This window comes from Geotrypetes seraphini, chromosome 6, assembly GCF_902459505.1.
Source record: "Geotrypetes seraphini chromosome 6, aGeoSer1.1, whole genome shotgun sequence".
Lineage (NCBI taxonomy): Eukaryota > Metazoa > Chordata > Amphibia > Gymnophiona > Dermophiidae > Geotrypetes > Geotrypetes seraphini.
This window is the reverse complement of record NC_047089.1, coordinates 1,057,098-1,074,823: the sequence shown is the minus strand read 5'-3', so window position 1 is coordinate 1,074,823 and position 17,726 is coordinate 1,057,098. Positions and strand designations below refer to the sequence as shown.

Genomic DNA, 17,726 nt, shown 5'->3' with positions numbered 1-17,726 from the left:
AAGTAAATTATTGTTATTTATTTTTTTTTACTTAAAATGAAAAAGAAAAGATTAAAAGAACAAATTATGAAGAAAAAAGAATAAAATAAAGCCACGTGAGCGGGAAGACAGCAAAAAAAATGAAAGTACGAGATTGAAAAGCAACTGACTAGCTTTGTGGAAACTAGAAAACTGAGGGACTGCGCGCCTACGTCGGGCGGGAAGGCACATGTGTGGTATGGGCAGCCGAGAACTTTCCAAGTTCTTAAAGTGGTCCGTACCAGGGCTCCGTTGTGACATCACCCATCAGTGAGAATATATGACTGCTTGTCCTGGGATAATTTATATACTGCCATTTTTAATTTAAAAAGTTAAATCAAAGTGGTTTACAAAAAATAAAACCAATGGGCAATAGTTAAAATCAATAAAGACAAACAAGGGACAGACAGACAAATAACAAAACTGGACACAAATAGGCAAACAAGGGCAGGAAAGGTTTACAATATCATGAGGAATAAACAGACAGGATAAGAACAAGAGGAGGTCAAAAAAGAATTCATTGGCTTAAGAAATTCTTAATCTCTCCTTCCCATCCTTTCCTAATGTATCATGTACATCCATGTGCAAATGGTCCTCATTTTCTTAGTTTAGATAAGTTGTTTTTCGTTTTTTTTAATACTGTATATTTATTACATTTTATTGTAAACCGTTCAGATATCTGTAAGATAAATGGTATATGAAAAATAAACAAACACACATCTGATTCTTTTTGGGAACTTATGCATTTGATGTCGGGGGATCTACCATGTTGGCTGCTCTAGATTGGCGGGTTATAGTGATAGGGAACATTGAATGTACTCTTTATTTAGCTAATTAATATATTTCCTTTATTCTCCTAGCTGTACCAAATCATTTCTGGTTATTTTCATTGCTTAATACTAGGTTTCCGATGATAGTATTATGCTTATTTCAACCAGTTGTTCTGTCTAGGTTTGCTTCATTAGTCTTTATTTAAAATGTCATAAATATTTCTTTTTATTTAAAATCTTGTCAGCAGGGGCGGGACTAGGTGGGCATAGGTGGGGAAGGGGCCCCAATGAATTGGTCTGCACAGGACCCCACAATTGCTAAGATCAATTAATGTCATGTGGTACATTTGCAAATGAGCTAAAGAATGAGGAATTTTCCTGATCCTGCTATGAAGAAGCATGAAAAGACGTACCTTACTTAAGGTCTGCAACTTCCATGCCTCAATTTCTTCCAAAATCACTTGAAACAATTGCCATGCCTTCTGACGAAGATTAATCTGCTCTTGTCTATGAGGGATAAAGGCAAGGTCCAAAGATGTACCTATAACAAAAACAAACAGGCTCTCTTAGGTGATATTAGCTGAAAATGGAAGTAGAATCTGTTCTGTCTCATATCGAGTAAGAACATAACAAAATAAGAAGAGCCATACTGGGTCAGACCAATGGTCCATCTAACTCAATATCCAGTTTCCAACACTGGCCAATCCAGGTTACAAGTACCTGGGCAAGATCCCAAAAAGAAAATAGATTTTATGCTGCTTATCCTAGGAATAAGTGGTGGATTTCCCCAAGCCATCTTAATAATGGCTTATGGACTTCTCTTTTAAACCCTGCTAAGCTAACTGAATTCACCATAGCAACAAATTCCAGAGTTTAATTGAGTGAAGAAATATTTTCTCTGCTTGTTTTAAATCTAGCACTTAGTAGCTTCAGCGCATGCCTCTAGTCCTAGTATTTTTGTAAAGAGAAAATGAGCAATTTACATCTATCTGTTCTACACCACTCAGTATTTTATAGACCTCTATCATACCGTATCTCCCCTGAGCTGTCTCTTCTCCAGGCCATACCAGGCATTTTCACATTTGTTTTCCACTCCTGTCCTGTAATTCCTAACATTCTATTTGCTTTCTTAGAAGCTAAAGCACATTGAGCTGAGGGTATCAACGTATCTTCTACAATGACACCTAGATCCTTTTCCTGGGCAGTGACTCCTAACATGAAACCCAGCATCACATAGCTGTAGTTCAAACTTCCTCTTTCCCATCATCTGCCATTCTGATGTCCAGTTTCCCAAATGCACAAGGTCCTCTTGCAATTTAACAACTTTGAATTATGTGTCATCAACAAATTTTTTTTTGCAATTCTTTATTAATTTTTCATTCATAAACAATGCAATAAAATATACAAATACAATGGTACCTTGGTTTACAAGCATAATTCGTTCCAGAAGCATGCTCGTAATCCAAAGTACTCGTATGTCAAAGCAACTTTCCCCATAGGCCATAATGGCAATGCTGACAATTCGTTCCACAACCCAAAAGGTGCCGAGGAAGTGACGAGGAGTGGCCCAGGGGTGTGTACCTGTCGGGTGCCAGGTGCTGCAGCGCCATCTCTAGGAAATGCCTCCTCCGACTGCCAGCCGCTGGAGAACCCCTGAGCCCACACAGCGCCGCTTCAGGAGGATTCCTCTTCCATCCACCGGTCAGCCTTCCATGCCGGGTGCCTTCAGCAATTTGGAGAGCCTATGAGAGCTCACGCAGCTGAGTGCCGTCCCACCTGCACATTGCGTATGATCACGCACAACGTCGATGATTGACGTGCGTGATCATACGCAACATACAGGTGGGACGGCACTCAGCTGCATGGGCTCAGCCAGAGGCTCTCCAACATGTGGAAGGCACCCGGCGTGGAAGGCTGGCCAGCAGATGGAAGATGAATCCCCCTGAAGCGGTGCTTCCTGCAGCTGTTAAGTGCTTTTTTACCATAAGAGCATAAGAATAGCCTTACTGGGTCAGACCAATGGTCATCAAGCCCAGTAGCTCGTTCTCACAGTGGCCAATCCAGGTCACTAGTACGTGGTCAATACCCAAGGAGTAGCAACATTCCACGCTACTGATCCAGGGCAAGCAGAGGCTTCCCCCATGTCTTTCTCAATAACAGACTATGGATTTTTCCTCCAGGAACTTGTCCAAACCTTTCTTAAAACCAGCCACTCTTACCATAACCTCTGGCAATGTGTTCTAGAACTTAACTATTCTCTGAGTGAAAAAATACTTCCTCCTATTGGTTTTAAAAGCATTTCCGTGTAATTTCATCGAGTGTCCCCTAGTCTTTGTAATTTTTGATGGAGCAAAAAATCGTTCTACTTGTACCCATTCTACTCCACTCAGGATTTTTTAGACTTCAATCATATCTCCATCTTTTTTCCAAGCTGAAGAGCCCTAACCGTTTTAGTCTTTCCTCATACGAGAGGAGTTCCATCCCCTTTACCATCTTGGTCGCTCTTCTTTGAACCTTTTCTAGCACCACTTTCTTGAGATAAGGAGACCAGAATTGAATGCAAAACTCCAGATTAGGCCACACCATGAAGTGATACAGGGGCATTATGACATTCTTAGTTTTGTTAACCATAATTCCCAGCATCCTGTTTGCTTTTTTAGCTGCTGCCACACATTGGGCAGAAGGTTTCATCGTATTGTCTACAATGATACCCCGATTCTTTTCTTAGGCGCTAACCCCCAAGGTGGACCATAGCATCTGGTAACTGTGATTCAGGTTATTCTTCCCAATGTGCTGATAACAAACTGACAGGTTAATAATGGGCATAAGCTAAAATGAATTACTAGTTAGGCACTTACTAGAAAGTGAGCATAGTTAAGAGCAGATCTTGTGTGTGTTTTCCGTGGCTGCACCTTAATTGGACAGGCACTGGTAGATGTCTAATTTAGGCAATGATAATTCGGCCAAGAAAACCCTAGCATAAATAGGAGGCACCTAAGGTTTTTGACGTCTGCTGCCACCTGAAGACTGACAGACACTATGTGCTGCATTCCTCGGTGCCTAATTTTTAATTAATAATTTATTTTTTTATAGACCGCCAGACCAAGAATGGTTCTAGGCGGTTCACAACAAGTAAAACTGAACATGCAGCGAAAAGTACAATTTGAAAGTGGAAATACATCAGATAGTAAAACATAAGAATGCATAAAATTTAAAATAAAAACACCAATAGAAAGCATTAGGAACAAATTTATCAAATAAATTAGGCGCTGTTTATAGAATTGTAGCCTTAGTGTCGAAGCATGAGAAAGCAAAGTGAGTTCTGTGTAACTCTTGACCTATCAGTATTGAAGGTTTGATGTTACCTGTTAGAAGACACCTGGTCTGATTCAGATACTTTATCTTTTTTGCAATGGATTCAAGTTTCTTTTGTAATTTCTGTAGATCATCAAGAATAGATTGTGCATTTTGAGAAGGGTCCAGAAATTTCCCAGTTGTTGCTGTTCTAACAGTTTCCTCCAGTTCTTGCAATAAAGTGTTGATGGAGTCTATTAATTCCATGGAGAGGACTGGCTGATTACTGCTGATAAATGCTGAGACTTTCTTTACTTCAGAAAGGAAGACATTCCATGTTTCCAGCATCTGAGAAAGAAAAAGAAGCTTAACTCATCTCCACACTGAGGAAAAAGCCAAGACAATTAAAAGGAGTGAGTCTCAGGAGCTTGTATTGGTGCAAACTTTATAGGTATTTTTGTAATCACAGATCTTTCAGCCAGTATTCAAAAGGAAAAAATGCATGATTTTCTGAAGAACTGCCTACAATGTAGACTGATGAACAAATGAATGGAGGAAAGCAGGCAACTTGAAAGTGCACATATATCATTTTATCTCTTACATCAAGTGTATAAATAATTGACATATTGAATTGTATACAACACTTGAATTTGTTATCATTTTAACATTAATACATAAAATTTAATCCCTTCCCACCCCTCCCATACTATATGCCATCAAATATATCGTATAAGTATTCTTATCTAATGAACTAAATATTTAATTGAATTCAAAAACAACACCCCCCCCCCATCATTCTTCTGCACTTGTACCTATATTGGAAAAATGGTATGCATTCATTCATTGCAATAATTTGTCAATGGCCCCCAGATCTCTTTAAATTTATTATAATTTCCTCTTTCTATCGCAATTATTCTTTCCATTTTATAAATGTGACACGAGTTCCATCAAAAACAGTAATTGAGTCTATTCCAATTCTTCCAATTAGATGTGATATATTGTATGGCGACCCCTGTCATAATCAATAAAAGCTTGTTATTTTTTGATGAAATTTGGCTCTGTGTCCTCATTGACATACCAAATAGAATTGTATCATAAGATAGAGCCACAGAATTCTCCAAAAAACAATTTATTTGGCCCCAAATTGATTTCCAAAAGGCTAAAATAAAGGGATAATAGAATAATAAATGATCTAGAATCCCTACTTCAAGATTACAATGTCAGCATTTATTAGACTTAGAGCTATTCAATTTTTGTAATCTAACTGGGGTCCAAAAAGCTCTATGTAGGAGAAAAATACCAAGTTTGTCTCATAGTTGCGGACTCTGTACATCTCATCCTCCAAGACCAAATTCGTGGTCATTGAGATGCTGAAATTTGATGCTTAATCTCAATGCTCCATTTTTAGGCTTTTTGTTTACAAATCCGGTTATAAATTTATACCACTGTGCGGCCTGGTGACCCTGAAAGTCCACCTGAAAACAAAAAAATTCCAAACTATATTGGGTATTAAGATTTTTCCATTCAGGGAACCCTACCTGAATGGCCTGCTTCAGTTGAAACCATCTAAAGTTTTGTGATTTATTAAGACCATATTTATGTTGCAGCTGTGAAAAGTCAAGCAGTTTACCCTTTGAAATAACATCTTCCAAAATCCGTATACCTTCTATCATCCAATGCTTCCAGATGACCTTAAATCTGTCAATTTGAATCTTGGAGTTCAGCCATATAGTCTGATTCGTTGATTTATGTATTGGAACAGGTGTTAAATTACTGACATATCGTAAGGTTTTCCACGTATCCATTAATATCCTGTTTTCTTTATACAATCTAGGCATTTTGATGCTGAGAACATGACATAAACGTAAAGGGAACATGAGTCGCCATTCCAACCACAGTCTGGGGTATTATCAATGAGCTCTGGGAGAACCCAATACATATCCTGGCACAAAATATAGGCTTGATGATACCTATAGAAATTTGGAAAATTTACCCCACCCTCCGCAATTGGTTTTTGTAAAGATACTAAAGCAATTCTAGGGGTTTTACCCAGCCAAATAAATTTTGTAATAATACAATTTAATTTTTTATAAAAGGACCCCTGAAAGAAAACTGGTATCATACCCATTTGATAACAGACCACAAGCAAGATCATCATTTTTATAGTTTGAACTCTCCCCCACCACGAAAGATGTAAAGGATTCCATTGCTCACACATTTCTGTTACCTTCTTTAATAAAAATTTTTCATTCTCTTTCATTGTGTCTGCCAGCGTGTTTTTTATCCAAATACCTAAATATTTTATTCCATCTTCCTTCCATACGAAGGAGAAAGAATCAAAACAAGCCTTTTGTACAATGTACATTTAGTGGAAGAATTTCTGATTTGCTCCAGTTAATCTTATATCCTGAAAATCTACCAAATTTCTCAATCAATTCAAGTAAGCATGGAATGGTTGTTTCTGGATTCCTCAAATGAAGTAATATATCATCTGCATAGGCAGAGATCTTGTATTCCCGATCTGAATAAGGAATACCCTGTATCTCCCTCGCTTGCTGAATAGCTAATAACAAGGGTTCTAATACAATATCAAAAAGCAAAGGAGATAAAGGACAACCTTGTCTAACACCTCTTTGCAGACCAAAACGTTCTGAAAAATTATTGTTAATATATAGTCTAGCAGTAGGGGAGTTATACAAAGTTTGAATCATCTGTATAAAATCCCGAACCAATACCAAACCAATCCATTGCTTGGTACATAAAGGTCCATTCCACATGATCGAAGGCCTTCTCTGCATCCAAGGATACAGAGAAAACCGGATCATTCAAGGCTTTTGTTAAGTTTAACATATAAAAAGCTAGCCTGGTGTTATTTGAGGAATGTCTCTGAGCAAAGAACCCTGTTTGATGCATACCAATAATATATGGGAGCGTAAAGCCAATAACTTAGCCAAAAGTTTTCCATCTACATTGATTAAAGAAATAGGCCTGTAATTTGAAACCAACATAGGATCTTTATTTGGCTTCGGCAAAACTATAGTTATAGATTCTGCCATAGTACCTGTAATACAACCATTAGTTAGTTGAACCTGATATAAATTTAATAGATGTGGTAAAAGGGTATTTTGAAATGATTTATAAAACTCTACCGTAAAACCATCACCACCTAGAGCGGATCCAACTCTAAAGGATTTCAACGTTGTTTGTAATTCTTTTGGCGATATAGGCTCTTCAACTTCCTTTTATATGCTCTGGAATTGTTGGTCCCTCAATTAATTTTAAAAATTCTAAACCATCTTTTTCCTTTTCTAAATAAGGCTCAGAACAATATAAAGCTTTATAAAAACTTAGAATTTTTTTTTTTAAATAAATCTTTATTCATTTTTACATCTTACAACAAGTGTTTCAATAAATTAACAATTGAAATTAAATACATCACTTGAATTTATGTCATATTTAACAATAATACATAAGATTTAAGTTCAATCAATTTGTACATTCTTGTACAAGCTTATTATTGTTTGATGAAATTTGGCTCTTTGTTCTCATTGACATACCAAATAGAATCATGTTATATGATAAAGCCACAGGATTCTCTAATAAACAATTTATTTAGGTCCAGATTGATTTCCAAAAGGTCAAGATAAGGGGACAATAGTATAACAAATGATCTAGTGTCCCAATCTCAAGATTACAATGCCAGCATCTATTAGACTTAGAGCTATTTAACTTATGTAATCTAACTGGGGTCCAAAATGCTCTATGTAAAAGAAAAAAACAAGTTTGTCTCATAGATGCGGACACTGTACATCTCATTCTCCAAGACCAAATTCGTGGCCATTGAGACGCAGTAATTTGATGCTTGATCTCAATGTTCCAAATGTCCCTAAGTCCAGTTTTAGGTTTTTTATTTACGAATCCGTTTATCAATTTATACCACTGTGCGGCCTGGTGTCCCAAGAAGTCCACCTGAAAGCATAAAAATTCTAAACTATATTGCGTATTAAGATTTTTCCATTCAGGGAACCCTGCCTGAATGGCCTGCTTCAGTTGCAACCATCTAAAGCTTTGTGATTTATTAAGACCATATTTATGTTGCAGCTGTGAAAAATCAAACAGTTTACCATTTGAAATAACATCACCTAAAATCCGTATACCTTCTATCATCCAATGCTTCCAGATGACCTTATATCCGCTAATTTGAATCTTGGAGTTTAACCTTTAGTTTGATATGTCGATTTATAGATTGGAATAGATGTTAAATTACTGACATATCGCAGAGTTTTCCATGTATCCATAAATATTCTGTTTTCTTTATACAATATAGGCATTTTAATGCTAAGAACATGACATAATCGTAAAGGGAACATGAATCACCATTCCAACCACAACCAGTCTGGGGTATTATCAATGAGCTCTGGGAGAACCCAATACATACCCTGGCGCAAAATATAGGCTTGATGATACCTATAGAAATTTGGAAAATTTACCCCACCCTCCGCAACTGGTTTTTGTAAAGATACTAAAGCAATTCTAGGGGTTTTGCCCAGCCAAACAAATTTTGTAAGAATACTATTTAACTTTTTATAAAAGGACCCCTTAAAAAAACTGGTAACATTCCCATCTGATAACAAACTACAGGCAATATCATCATTTTAATAGTTAGAAACATAGAAACATAGAACATGACGGCAGAAAAGGGCCGATGGCCTATCAAGTCTGCCCACTCAAGAACCCTCCCTCCAACTAGTCTGCCTGCTCAAGGACCCTTCTTCCCTGGAGTATCTATCGATTGAGCATAACTCCGTAATACTCCCACGTGTTTGTCCCATCGACTCTTGAAGTCAAGCACATTACTGGCCTCGACCACCTGCTGGGGAAGATCATGCCATCGATCAATCACCCGTTCAGTGAAGAAGTATTTCCTGGTGTCACCATGAAATCTTCCTCCCTTAAGTTTTAGTGGATGCCCTCTTGTCGCCGTGGGACCCTTTAGAAAAAAGATTTCCTCCTCCACTTTGATGTGGCTCATGATATATTTAAATGTTTCTATCATGTCCCCCCCTTTCTCTGCGTTCTTCAAGAGAATATAAGCGCAGTTTGATCAGACGTTCTTCATATGGGATGCCCTTAAGTCCTGAGACCATCTTAGTGGCCATTCTCTGTATCGACTCCACTCTTTTCACATCTTTTTGATAATGTGGTCTCCAAAATTGGACACAGTACTCCAGGTGAGGTCTCACCATGGATCTGTATAATGGCAGTATTACTTCCGGTTTCCTGCTGATAAAGCTCCTTCTGATGCAACCCAGCATTTGTCTGGCCTTTGCTGAAGCTTTCTCCACCTGATTAGTAGCTTTCATATCATCCCGGATGAGAACTCCCAAGTCCCTTTCTGCAGTAGTTCTTGTTAAGTTTTCGTCGTTTAAGGTGTATGTTTTGCGTGGATTTCCACTCCCAAGATGCATTAGTCTCCCTCTCTAAGACAGATGTAAATTTAATAGATGTGGTAAAAGGGTATTTTGAAATGATTTATAAAGCTACTTTAAAACCATCACCACCTGGAGCGGATCCAACTCTAAGGGATTTCAACGCTGTATGTAATTCTTTTGGCAATATAGACTCTACAACTTCCTTTTATATGTTCAGGAATTTTTGGTCCCTCAATTAATTTTAAAAATTCTAAACCATCTTTTTCCTTATCTAAATAAAGCTCAGAACAATATAAAGCTTTATAAAAACTTAGAAATTGTTTTAATAAAGGTCCAAATTGAGAATGAAAATCCCCTTTCTCATCTTTTATTCCAATAATTTTTTTCTTTCTTTTTTTCACTTTAAGATAATTTGCCAATAATCTTCCCGCCTTATTTAAGTTTCCATAATACAAGGCCTGCTGAGAAAACAATTCTTTCCTAACCAATTGTGAATAAATCTCATTATATTTACATTTAACTTTCAAAAGATCCTGTAAAGTACTTTGTTCCCATTTTTCAATCAACTTTAATTCCAAGACCTTAATTTCTTTTTCCAAATCATAAAATTTTTTTTAGCTCTTTTCTAATATATGTTGAATATGAAATAATTTGTCCTCTCATGGTTGCTTTAAAAGCATCCCATAAAGTTTCCATAGATTTCATCCGAGGTATTAATTTGGCAATATTCATTCATTTTTAATTGAAATTCTTCAACAAAGTTAGGATTCGCAAGCAATGTATTATGAAATCTCCATACAGGTCTACTATTGTCTTGTTCAGCAATTTTTAAATCGATCCACACCCCTCCATGATCAGACAAAATAATTGGATCTATGGAAGCTTGTGCTACCTGCTGAACTAATTGATCCGAAACAAAAATGTAATCTATTCTTGAAAAAGATTTGTGAACATGGGAACCAAAAGAAAATTCCCACTCATTAAAATGAAGTATTCGCCATATATCTTTCAAATCACAAGACTGTATTAAATTATCTAATCCTAATGATTTCATGATTTTACTAGGTTTTTTATCCATCAAAGGATCCATAACAGCATTAAAATCCCCTGCTACTACTAAATTAGAAGCATCCAGTGGCAGTATTAATTGTTGCAGAATTTTGAAAAATTCAGTTTGATTCGAATTAGGGGCATATACATTAAAAAGCGCCAATGTATTATTTCCCATGCTCATGTACACATGTAACCATCTTCCTAGGGGATCCGCTGCAATCAGTTTAAATATTGCAGTGCATTTCTTATTCATCAAAATAGCTACCCCTGCTTTTTTCCCTACAGCAGGGGCAAAATAACAATGTTTTACCCAACACCCCCTTCTAAATTTTTTGGATTCTATGGCCAAGTGTGCCTCTTGAATATAGCAAATGTCTGCATTCTGTTGCTTCAAAAAGGAAAACATTTTCTTTTTTTTAATTGGATGATTAAGGCCATTAAAATTAATGAATTTTTTTTTTAATTCCATTATATTATTGTACTAAAAAGGGACCACAAAATATACGACAATACCCTTTAATAATTCAGTGAGTTCATTTTCCCCTTGCACATCCAAACCCATATTAAGAAAAACCCCTCCCTCCTCCCTCCTCTTCCCGCTAAATGAAATTACTGCCTTGGAACACACATAGGATTAGCAATCACAATATCCCTCCCCCAGGCAACTTATATCTTTTCCTTCCCCAATCAAAACTTAAAAGTAATAAACTCATAATTTAATTTTGCAGTATGAATTATTCCCTCTTTACCAACCCATATGATAATAAAACCTCTCCCTATCTAATTTAAGAAACTTTTCCAAAAAGTCTTATCTATTTCTCTTCATATTAAGTAGAATGTTAAATATCTCTTTACTAACCTTCAAATATCTTTATATAGATAAAATAAATCAGTAAGTTCATAGAACATTCATTTTCCCATTAATTTCCTTCTTTTCACCATTTCTATACCCACCCACTCCCATATACCACCTTGAATATTTCCCACCGAACACATCCATAAATTTTATAATTTAACTTTCATTAATGAATAATTAATTCAAGTAATATGTTCTAAGAACAACCTTTCTACCCATCCTACCTTTACGAAAAAATCCCTACACAGGCCATCTCTTCCCTTACTAACCTCATAAACAAAGTCTTACTATCGGGCCTGTTCTCCACCGAAATGGGGCACATTGCCTTATCCCCTCTTCTGAAAAAACCCGATCTTGACCCTTCCTCACCATCGAACTATCGCCCCATAGCAAACATCCCTCTTTTAACAAAACTTCTAGAGACCATAGTCGCCACTCAGCTCTCCTCTTACCTAGAGAGATTCTCCATTCTCCAACACTACCAATACGGATTTAGGCCCAATTTCAGCACCGAGTCCCTCCTAGTTTCCCTAATCTCAAAGGTGCAACAACTACACGCCCGAAACAAATTTGCTGTTCTCCTACAGTTTGATCTCTCCGCGGCTTTCGACGTCGTGCATCATGACATACTAATCTACCAACTTTCCGAGATTGGGATAGATTCTTCTGTCCTAAAGTGGTTCTCAAACTTCCTTCGCGATCGTTCCTACATTGTCAACACAAACAGCTCCAAATCCACTTCATGGACACCATCCTGTGGTGTTCCACAGGGCTCTCCCCTATCCCCTATTCTCTTCAACATATATATGACCTCCCTGAAGCTCCTTAAACTATCCCCCCTTGAAACAATTTACACATATGCAGACGATATCCTCATCCTCCTCGAAACAGATCCAAACCTTACAAACCTCCAAGAGAACATCACATCATGCATAATGAGACTTCACGCCTGGTCCCTCTCAGTACAGATGAAATTAAATGAATCAAAAACAAAATTACTCTGGCTCGGCCCAAAATTAGCTCACCTGCCCGCCCTCTTCACCCTACCCACAGGCCCTGCTCTACACCTTGAGTTCTCAAGCAAGGTCCTTGGCATCACTATCGACTCCTCCCTTTCCCTCAACGATCACCTGAATTCCCTGGCAAAATCTTGTTTTTTCAGCCTCCACATGCTGAGGAAAGTTAGATCCTATTTTCACCAAAAGCATTTCACCGTCCTTGTACAATCCATCATCCTATCCAAACTCGATTATTGTAACGCCATCTACTTAGGCCTAATGAAAAAAAGTCTTCGCAGACTCCAGCTTATCCAGAACACTGCGGCTAAGCTGATTTTGCTAAACGCAAATATGACCATGTCTCCCCTCTACTTACCAATCTTCACTGGCTCCCAGTACTTTCCATTACAAATGGAATTCATTTCAAATGCTCCTGCCTGGCTTTCAAGATCATTCACGGCATCCTTCCGCCCCTAATCCCTCTATCCTTCCTCGCCCCGACACCAACTACCACCAGATCTGCCCACAGACATAAACTATCCTTCCCCTCTCTACACGGCATCCTCCACGCAGGTAAACTGGGTAGATCCCTCCTCTCCAAAATCACCGGCCTCTGGAACGACCTCACTGTCCCGCTGCGGAACCTGGACTCCCTCCAACTATTCCGAAAACAACTGAAAACCTGGCTTTTCTCTAGCATATAATAATCTCTTCTCCTGATTACATCCCCTCTCTTTATGCTTTGTAAACTCTTTCTCTTCTCTCTTCCCATATTTTTTAAACTCTGTAAACAGTGTCGAGCTCCACTTCAGTGGAGAAGATGCGGTATATAAACCTAAGGCTTAGTTTAGTTTAGTTTAGTTTCTTTAAAAACTTAATTTAAGTCTTAAATCAATATCCAATAAGTTAAAATATCATCTATATATTTATTTACTGTCAATATAATATTTTTTATATTAAAATTAATAAATTTATCATATTAAATCATCCTTTTAAAATTTTCCCTAAAAATCTGAAATTAATCACCTTTAAATGACAATTTATTAACTTTTCTTCTTTGAATTTCATCAATTTATCCTTTCCCCCCCCCCGAATTAATACCAAATACATCTAATAAAAGTTCATCCTTATACATGTCCATGAAATTAAAATCCCCACATTACCTTTGATACTTACTCCATATTCTCAATCCATCCTTAAACATTAACTAATTTCAGTAAAAACATGTCTATGCACAATATGTCAGACAAATCATAACATTTCTATCCTCATGACCCAGAAACAACTAATCAATTAAAATCTTTTAAAACCGCTCTATTTGACAAATTCATTACCTAAATTCATTACCTAATGACAAATTCATTACCTAAACAGATGACCTTCTCTCACTAAGCAAAAACTGACAATGTAGCGGATATGTGGTCGTCTCTGAAGTCCATACTACACGTAGCAACAGACCGATACATAAAGACAGTAAGTAAACACAGGAGAAACAAAAGACCCCAATGGTTCAGTAAAGAAATTTCAGACCTAGTTAAACAGAAAAGAGATGCTTTTATCGCCTGCAAACATTTAGGCAGAGAGGGGGCGAAAGAGGACTATCTATACATATCCAAAGCTGTCAAAACAGCAGTCAGAGAGGCCAAACTCCGAATGGAGGAAGAGCTAGCACGGAAAATTAAGAAAGGGGATAAATCTTTCTTCAGCTATATTAGTGACAGGAAAAGAAACAAAGATGGGATAGTACGCCTGAAGCAATCGGACGGTAACTTTGCAGAATCAGACTCTGTGAAGGCAGAATTATTAAACCAATACTTCTGTTCAGTGTTCACCCGCGAAGCACCGGGAGCTGGTCCACAGCTGCAGACGGGAGATAACCGAATAGACCCGTTTCAAGATTTCGAATTTACGCCCAGTAGTGTCTACGGCGAACTTTCAAGACGCAAAGTAAACAAAGCCATGGGGCCGGATAACCTACACCCCAGAGTGCTCAGGGAGTTAAGGGAAGTCCTGGCAGAACCATTATCTGTTCTTTTCAATCTTTCCCTAAGCACAGGAAGGGTCCCTTAGACTGGAAAACAGCCAACGTAATCCCACTCCACAAAAAGGGCTGCAGAACAGAGACAGCAAACTACAGACCAGTGAGTCTCACGTCTATAGTGTGTAAACTCATGGAAACACTGATCAAACAGAATATTGACACAATCCTAGACAAAGAAAAACTGCGTGATCCACACCAACACGGGTTCACCCGGGGTAGATCCTGCCAATCTAATCTGATTAGCTTTTTTGACTGGGTTACCAGACAACTGGACGCCGGAGAGTCACTGGACGTGGTATACTTGGACTTCAGTAAAGCATTTGATAGCGTCCCTCATCGAAGATTACTGAACAAGCTGAAATCGATGGGATTAGGAGACATTCTAACTACATGGGTTGGGGATTGGCTGAGCGGTAGACTTCAGAAGGTGGTGGTAAACGGTACCCCATCCAAAGCATCGGACGTGATCAGTGGAGTGCCGCAGGGATCGGTCCTGGGTCCGATTCTATTCAATTTATTCATAAGAGATATGACGAAAGGACTTAGAGGAAGGGTATCACTGTTCGCCGACGATGCCAAACTTTGTAACATAGTAGGCAGTGGCTTATCACCTGATAATATGACACACGACCTACTGCTGCTGGAACAATGGTCAAAAACTTGGCAGCTAGGCTTCAATGCTAAAAAATGCAAGATAATGCACTTGGGCAGGAGAAATCCACGGAGAACTTATGTACTAAATGGTGAGACCTTGGTTAGAACTACGGCGGAACGCGATCTAGGAGTAATCATTAGCGAGGATATGAAGGTTGCCAATCAAGTGGAGAAGGCTTCCTCCAGGGCAAGACAAATGATGGGGTGTATCCGTAGAGGTTTCGTCAGCAGGAGACCTGAGGTTATGATGCTGTTGTACAGAGCCATGGTGAGGCCTCACTTGGAGTACTGTGTTCAGTTTTGGAGCCCACACTACCGAAAGGACGTGCTGAGGATCGAGTCGGTTCAGCGAACGGCCACCAGGATGGTCATGGGGCTCAAGGATCTCACGTATGAAGAAAGACTAATGAAGTTGCGGCTGTACTCACTTGAGGAAAGAAGAGAACGGGGAGATATGATTGAAACGTATAAGTACATCACGGGACGCATCGAGTCAGAAGATGATATCTTCTGGCTCATGGGACCCTCAACCACCAGAGGGCATCCGCTGAAAATCAGGGGAGGGAAGTTTCATGGCGATCCCAGGAAGTACTTCTTCACCGAAAGAGTGGTGGATCATTGGAACAGACTCCCACCCCAGGTGATAAAGGCCAGCAGCGTAACGGATTTTAAGAAAAAATGGGATACTCACGTGGGATCTTTAAGGGAGTAAATTCAGGGGGGGATACTTGGAATGGGCAGACTTGGTGGGCTATAGCCCTTTTCTGCCGCTTTTTCTATGTTTCTATGCTATTTCCTCGCTGCATACCCGAATGTAACCTCTCACATATCTCCAATCCCTCATGTATTCTTTCCCCATGTAACCCCCCAATTTCTTATGGAACATTTCTCTTTATGTATTCTGTATTTCGCTGATTGTCCAGCCATCTTTTTTTTTTTTTTTTTTAATATCGTGTTTATTGAGACAAAGGACAACTATACAGCAAGAGCCCATGACAAAGCAGCAATGTAAACAGGGCGGCAAACAGTAGCATAGTGGTACAAGAAATAAGAAAGAACTCACAAAGTACTCAAAAGAGAACATAGAACCACAACGTGGACAATGAAAAAAGGCATGCAAGGCTCGCAGACCAGCGCCCTCCATCCATTTTGAATATAAGTAACAAACAACCCAAATCCCCAAAAGATTCAGGACACTCATACCTCAGCCAAACGCAGCAAACCAAGCCAAACAGAAACGCAGCCATACTCTACAGACGCACCCAGCTACTCACACACTCACAACCACTCACCCCCTAGCACGCTCTCTCTCTCTGCCGGAAACGATTACGGTGTAAGCAAAAGTGGAAGAAGGATCCAGAGATCCAGCCATCTTTTGATGTGAACCGCCTAGAAGTCGTTTGACTATGGCGGTATAGAAAAATAAAGTTATTATTATTATTATTATTTCTGTATATATTAATTTCCTTCTCAATAAGTCCAATTCAAATCTTTTAAAATCATAAGGGAAAGAATTCTTATCTCAAGCAACTACTTTTATATTTTCCAAGTTTAGAAAATAAATGTTCCTTTTCTAATTCTATCAGCTTGAATATAAGTTTTCTTAAGAGACTTTTCCAAGAATTCACAGGCTGACATTTAAATTTCTTTTGAAGGAATTTCTGATTAAATCAAATTTTCAACGATCTTGAACTTCTTTTTATGTAATGCCCATTCCAGAATGAAAAACCTTGTATCTTTACATTTTACCATCTTAAATGTCTTGATACAATTGCTTAAATGAAATATTTGTGAAAGTCATTAGTATTTATATTTCTCCAGCGTTCAGATTGTTGAATATTTCCTTTTTCCCCTCTTGTTAGATTATCAAAATCCATCCTTTCCATCAGTTAACGTGTCCAGAAACTAAAAGATGTTATTATGTCAAGGTTATTAAAATTCATATCCATTTAAGTAGACATTGGCTCAGTATTTGACAAGAAATCTTTTAACTTTCCGGATCTTCAAAATATAAAGTCTTATTACCACTTGTCATTCTCATTTTTGCTGGATAGTACAAGCCATAAGTGAGCCCTCTTTCTTTCATTTGTGGCCTTAACATAAGGAACTGCTTTTGCGTGTTCGCTGTATCCTTCGCGAAATCTGATACGAACAACAACTTAGAACCCTTATAATTTAAGTTTCTATCAGCTTTGGCCAATTTTGGTATATCTAAGGCCTGCTGGAAACGTAGAAGCCTAAAAATTAGAGGCCTTGGCCTCACTTGGCTTGCTGACTGTTTTTTTGGAATCCCGTGTGCTTGTTCTATTTCTAGTGGATTTTTAAAATTTAACTGTAATAATTTTGGCAACAGATTTTCTAAAAATTGGATGGTATCTCCCCTTCCAATCCTTCAGCTAATCCAATAATTCTTACGTTCTTTCTCGTTCCCCTGTTCTCATAGTCTTCAAGTTGTTTCTTCATTTCTTTAATAGTTTGACTGTCGTTTTTACATTACTTCATATTGAGTTTCATCTGCTCCACTCTATTTTCCAACTGTAACATTCTTTGATTAGCAATTTCCATTGCCTGTTTAAATTTATCACTTCTTCTTTTACCTCAGTAATTTTA

At 38.1% G+C, this 17,726-nt stretch overlaps 1 protein-coding gene across 1 annotated transcript in view; it reads right to left on the bottom strand.

The window, feature by feature from the left end:
- DNHD1 (dynein heavy chain domain 1) overlaps nt 1-17,726 on the bottom strand; it is a 681,063-nt gene that overhangs the window by 438,694 nt on the left and 224,643 nt on the right. Inside the window, exons 15-17 of the mRNA XM_033948490.1 lie at nt 9,431-9,562; nt 4,154-4,430; nt 1,202-1,329 (exon numbers count right to left, since the gene is read on the bottom strand). Coding sequence (XP_033804381.1) covers nt 1,202-1,329; nt 4,154-4,430; nt 9,431-9,562 — 537 coding nt within the window. The remainder of the gene's footprint in view (nt 1-1,201; nt 1,330-4,153; nt 4,431-9,430; nt 9,563-17,726) is intronic.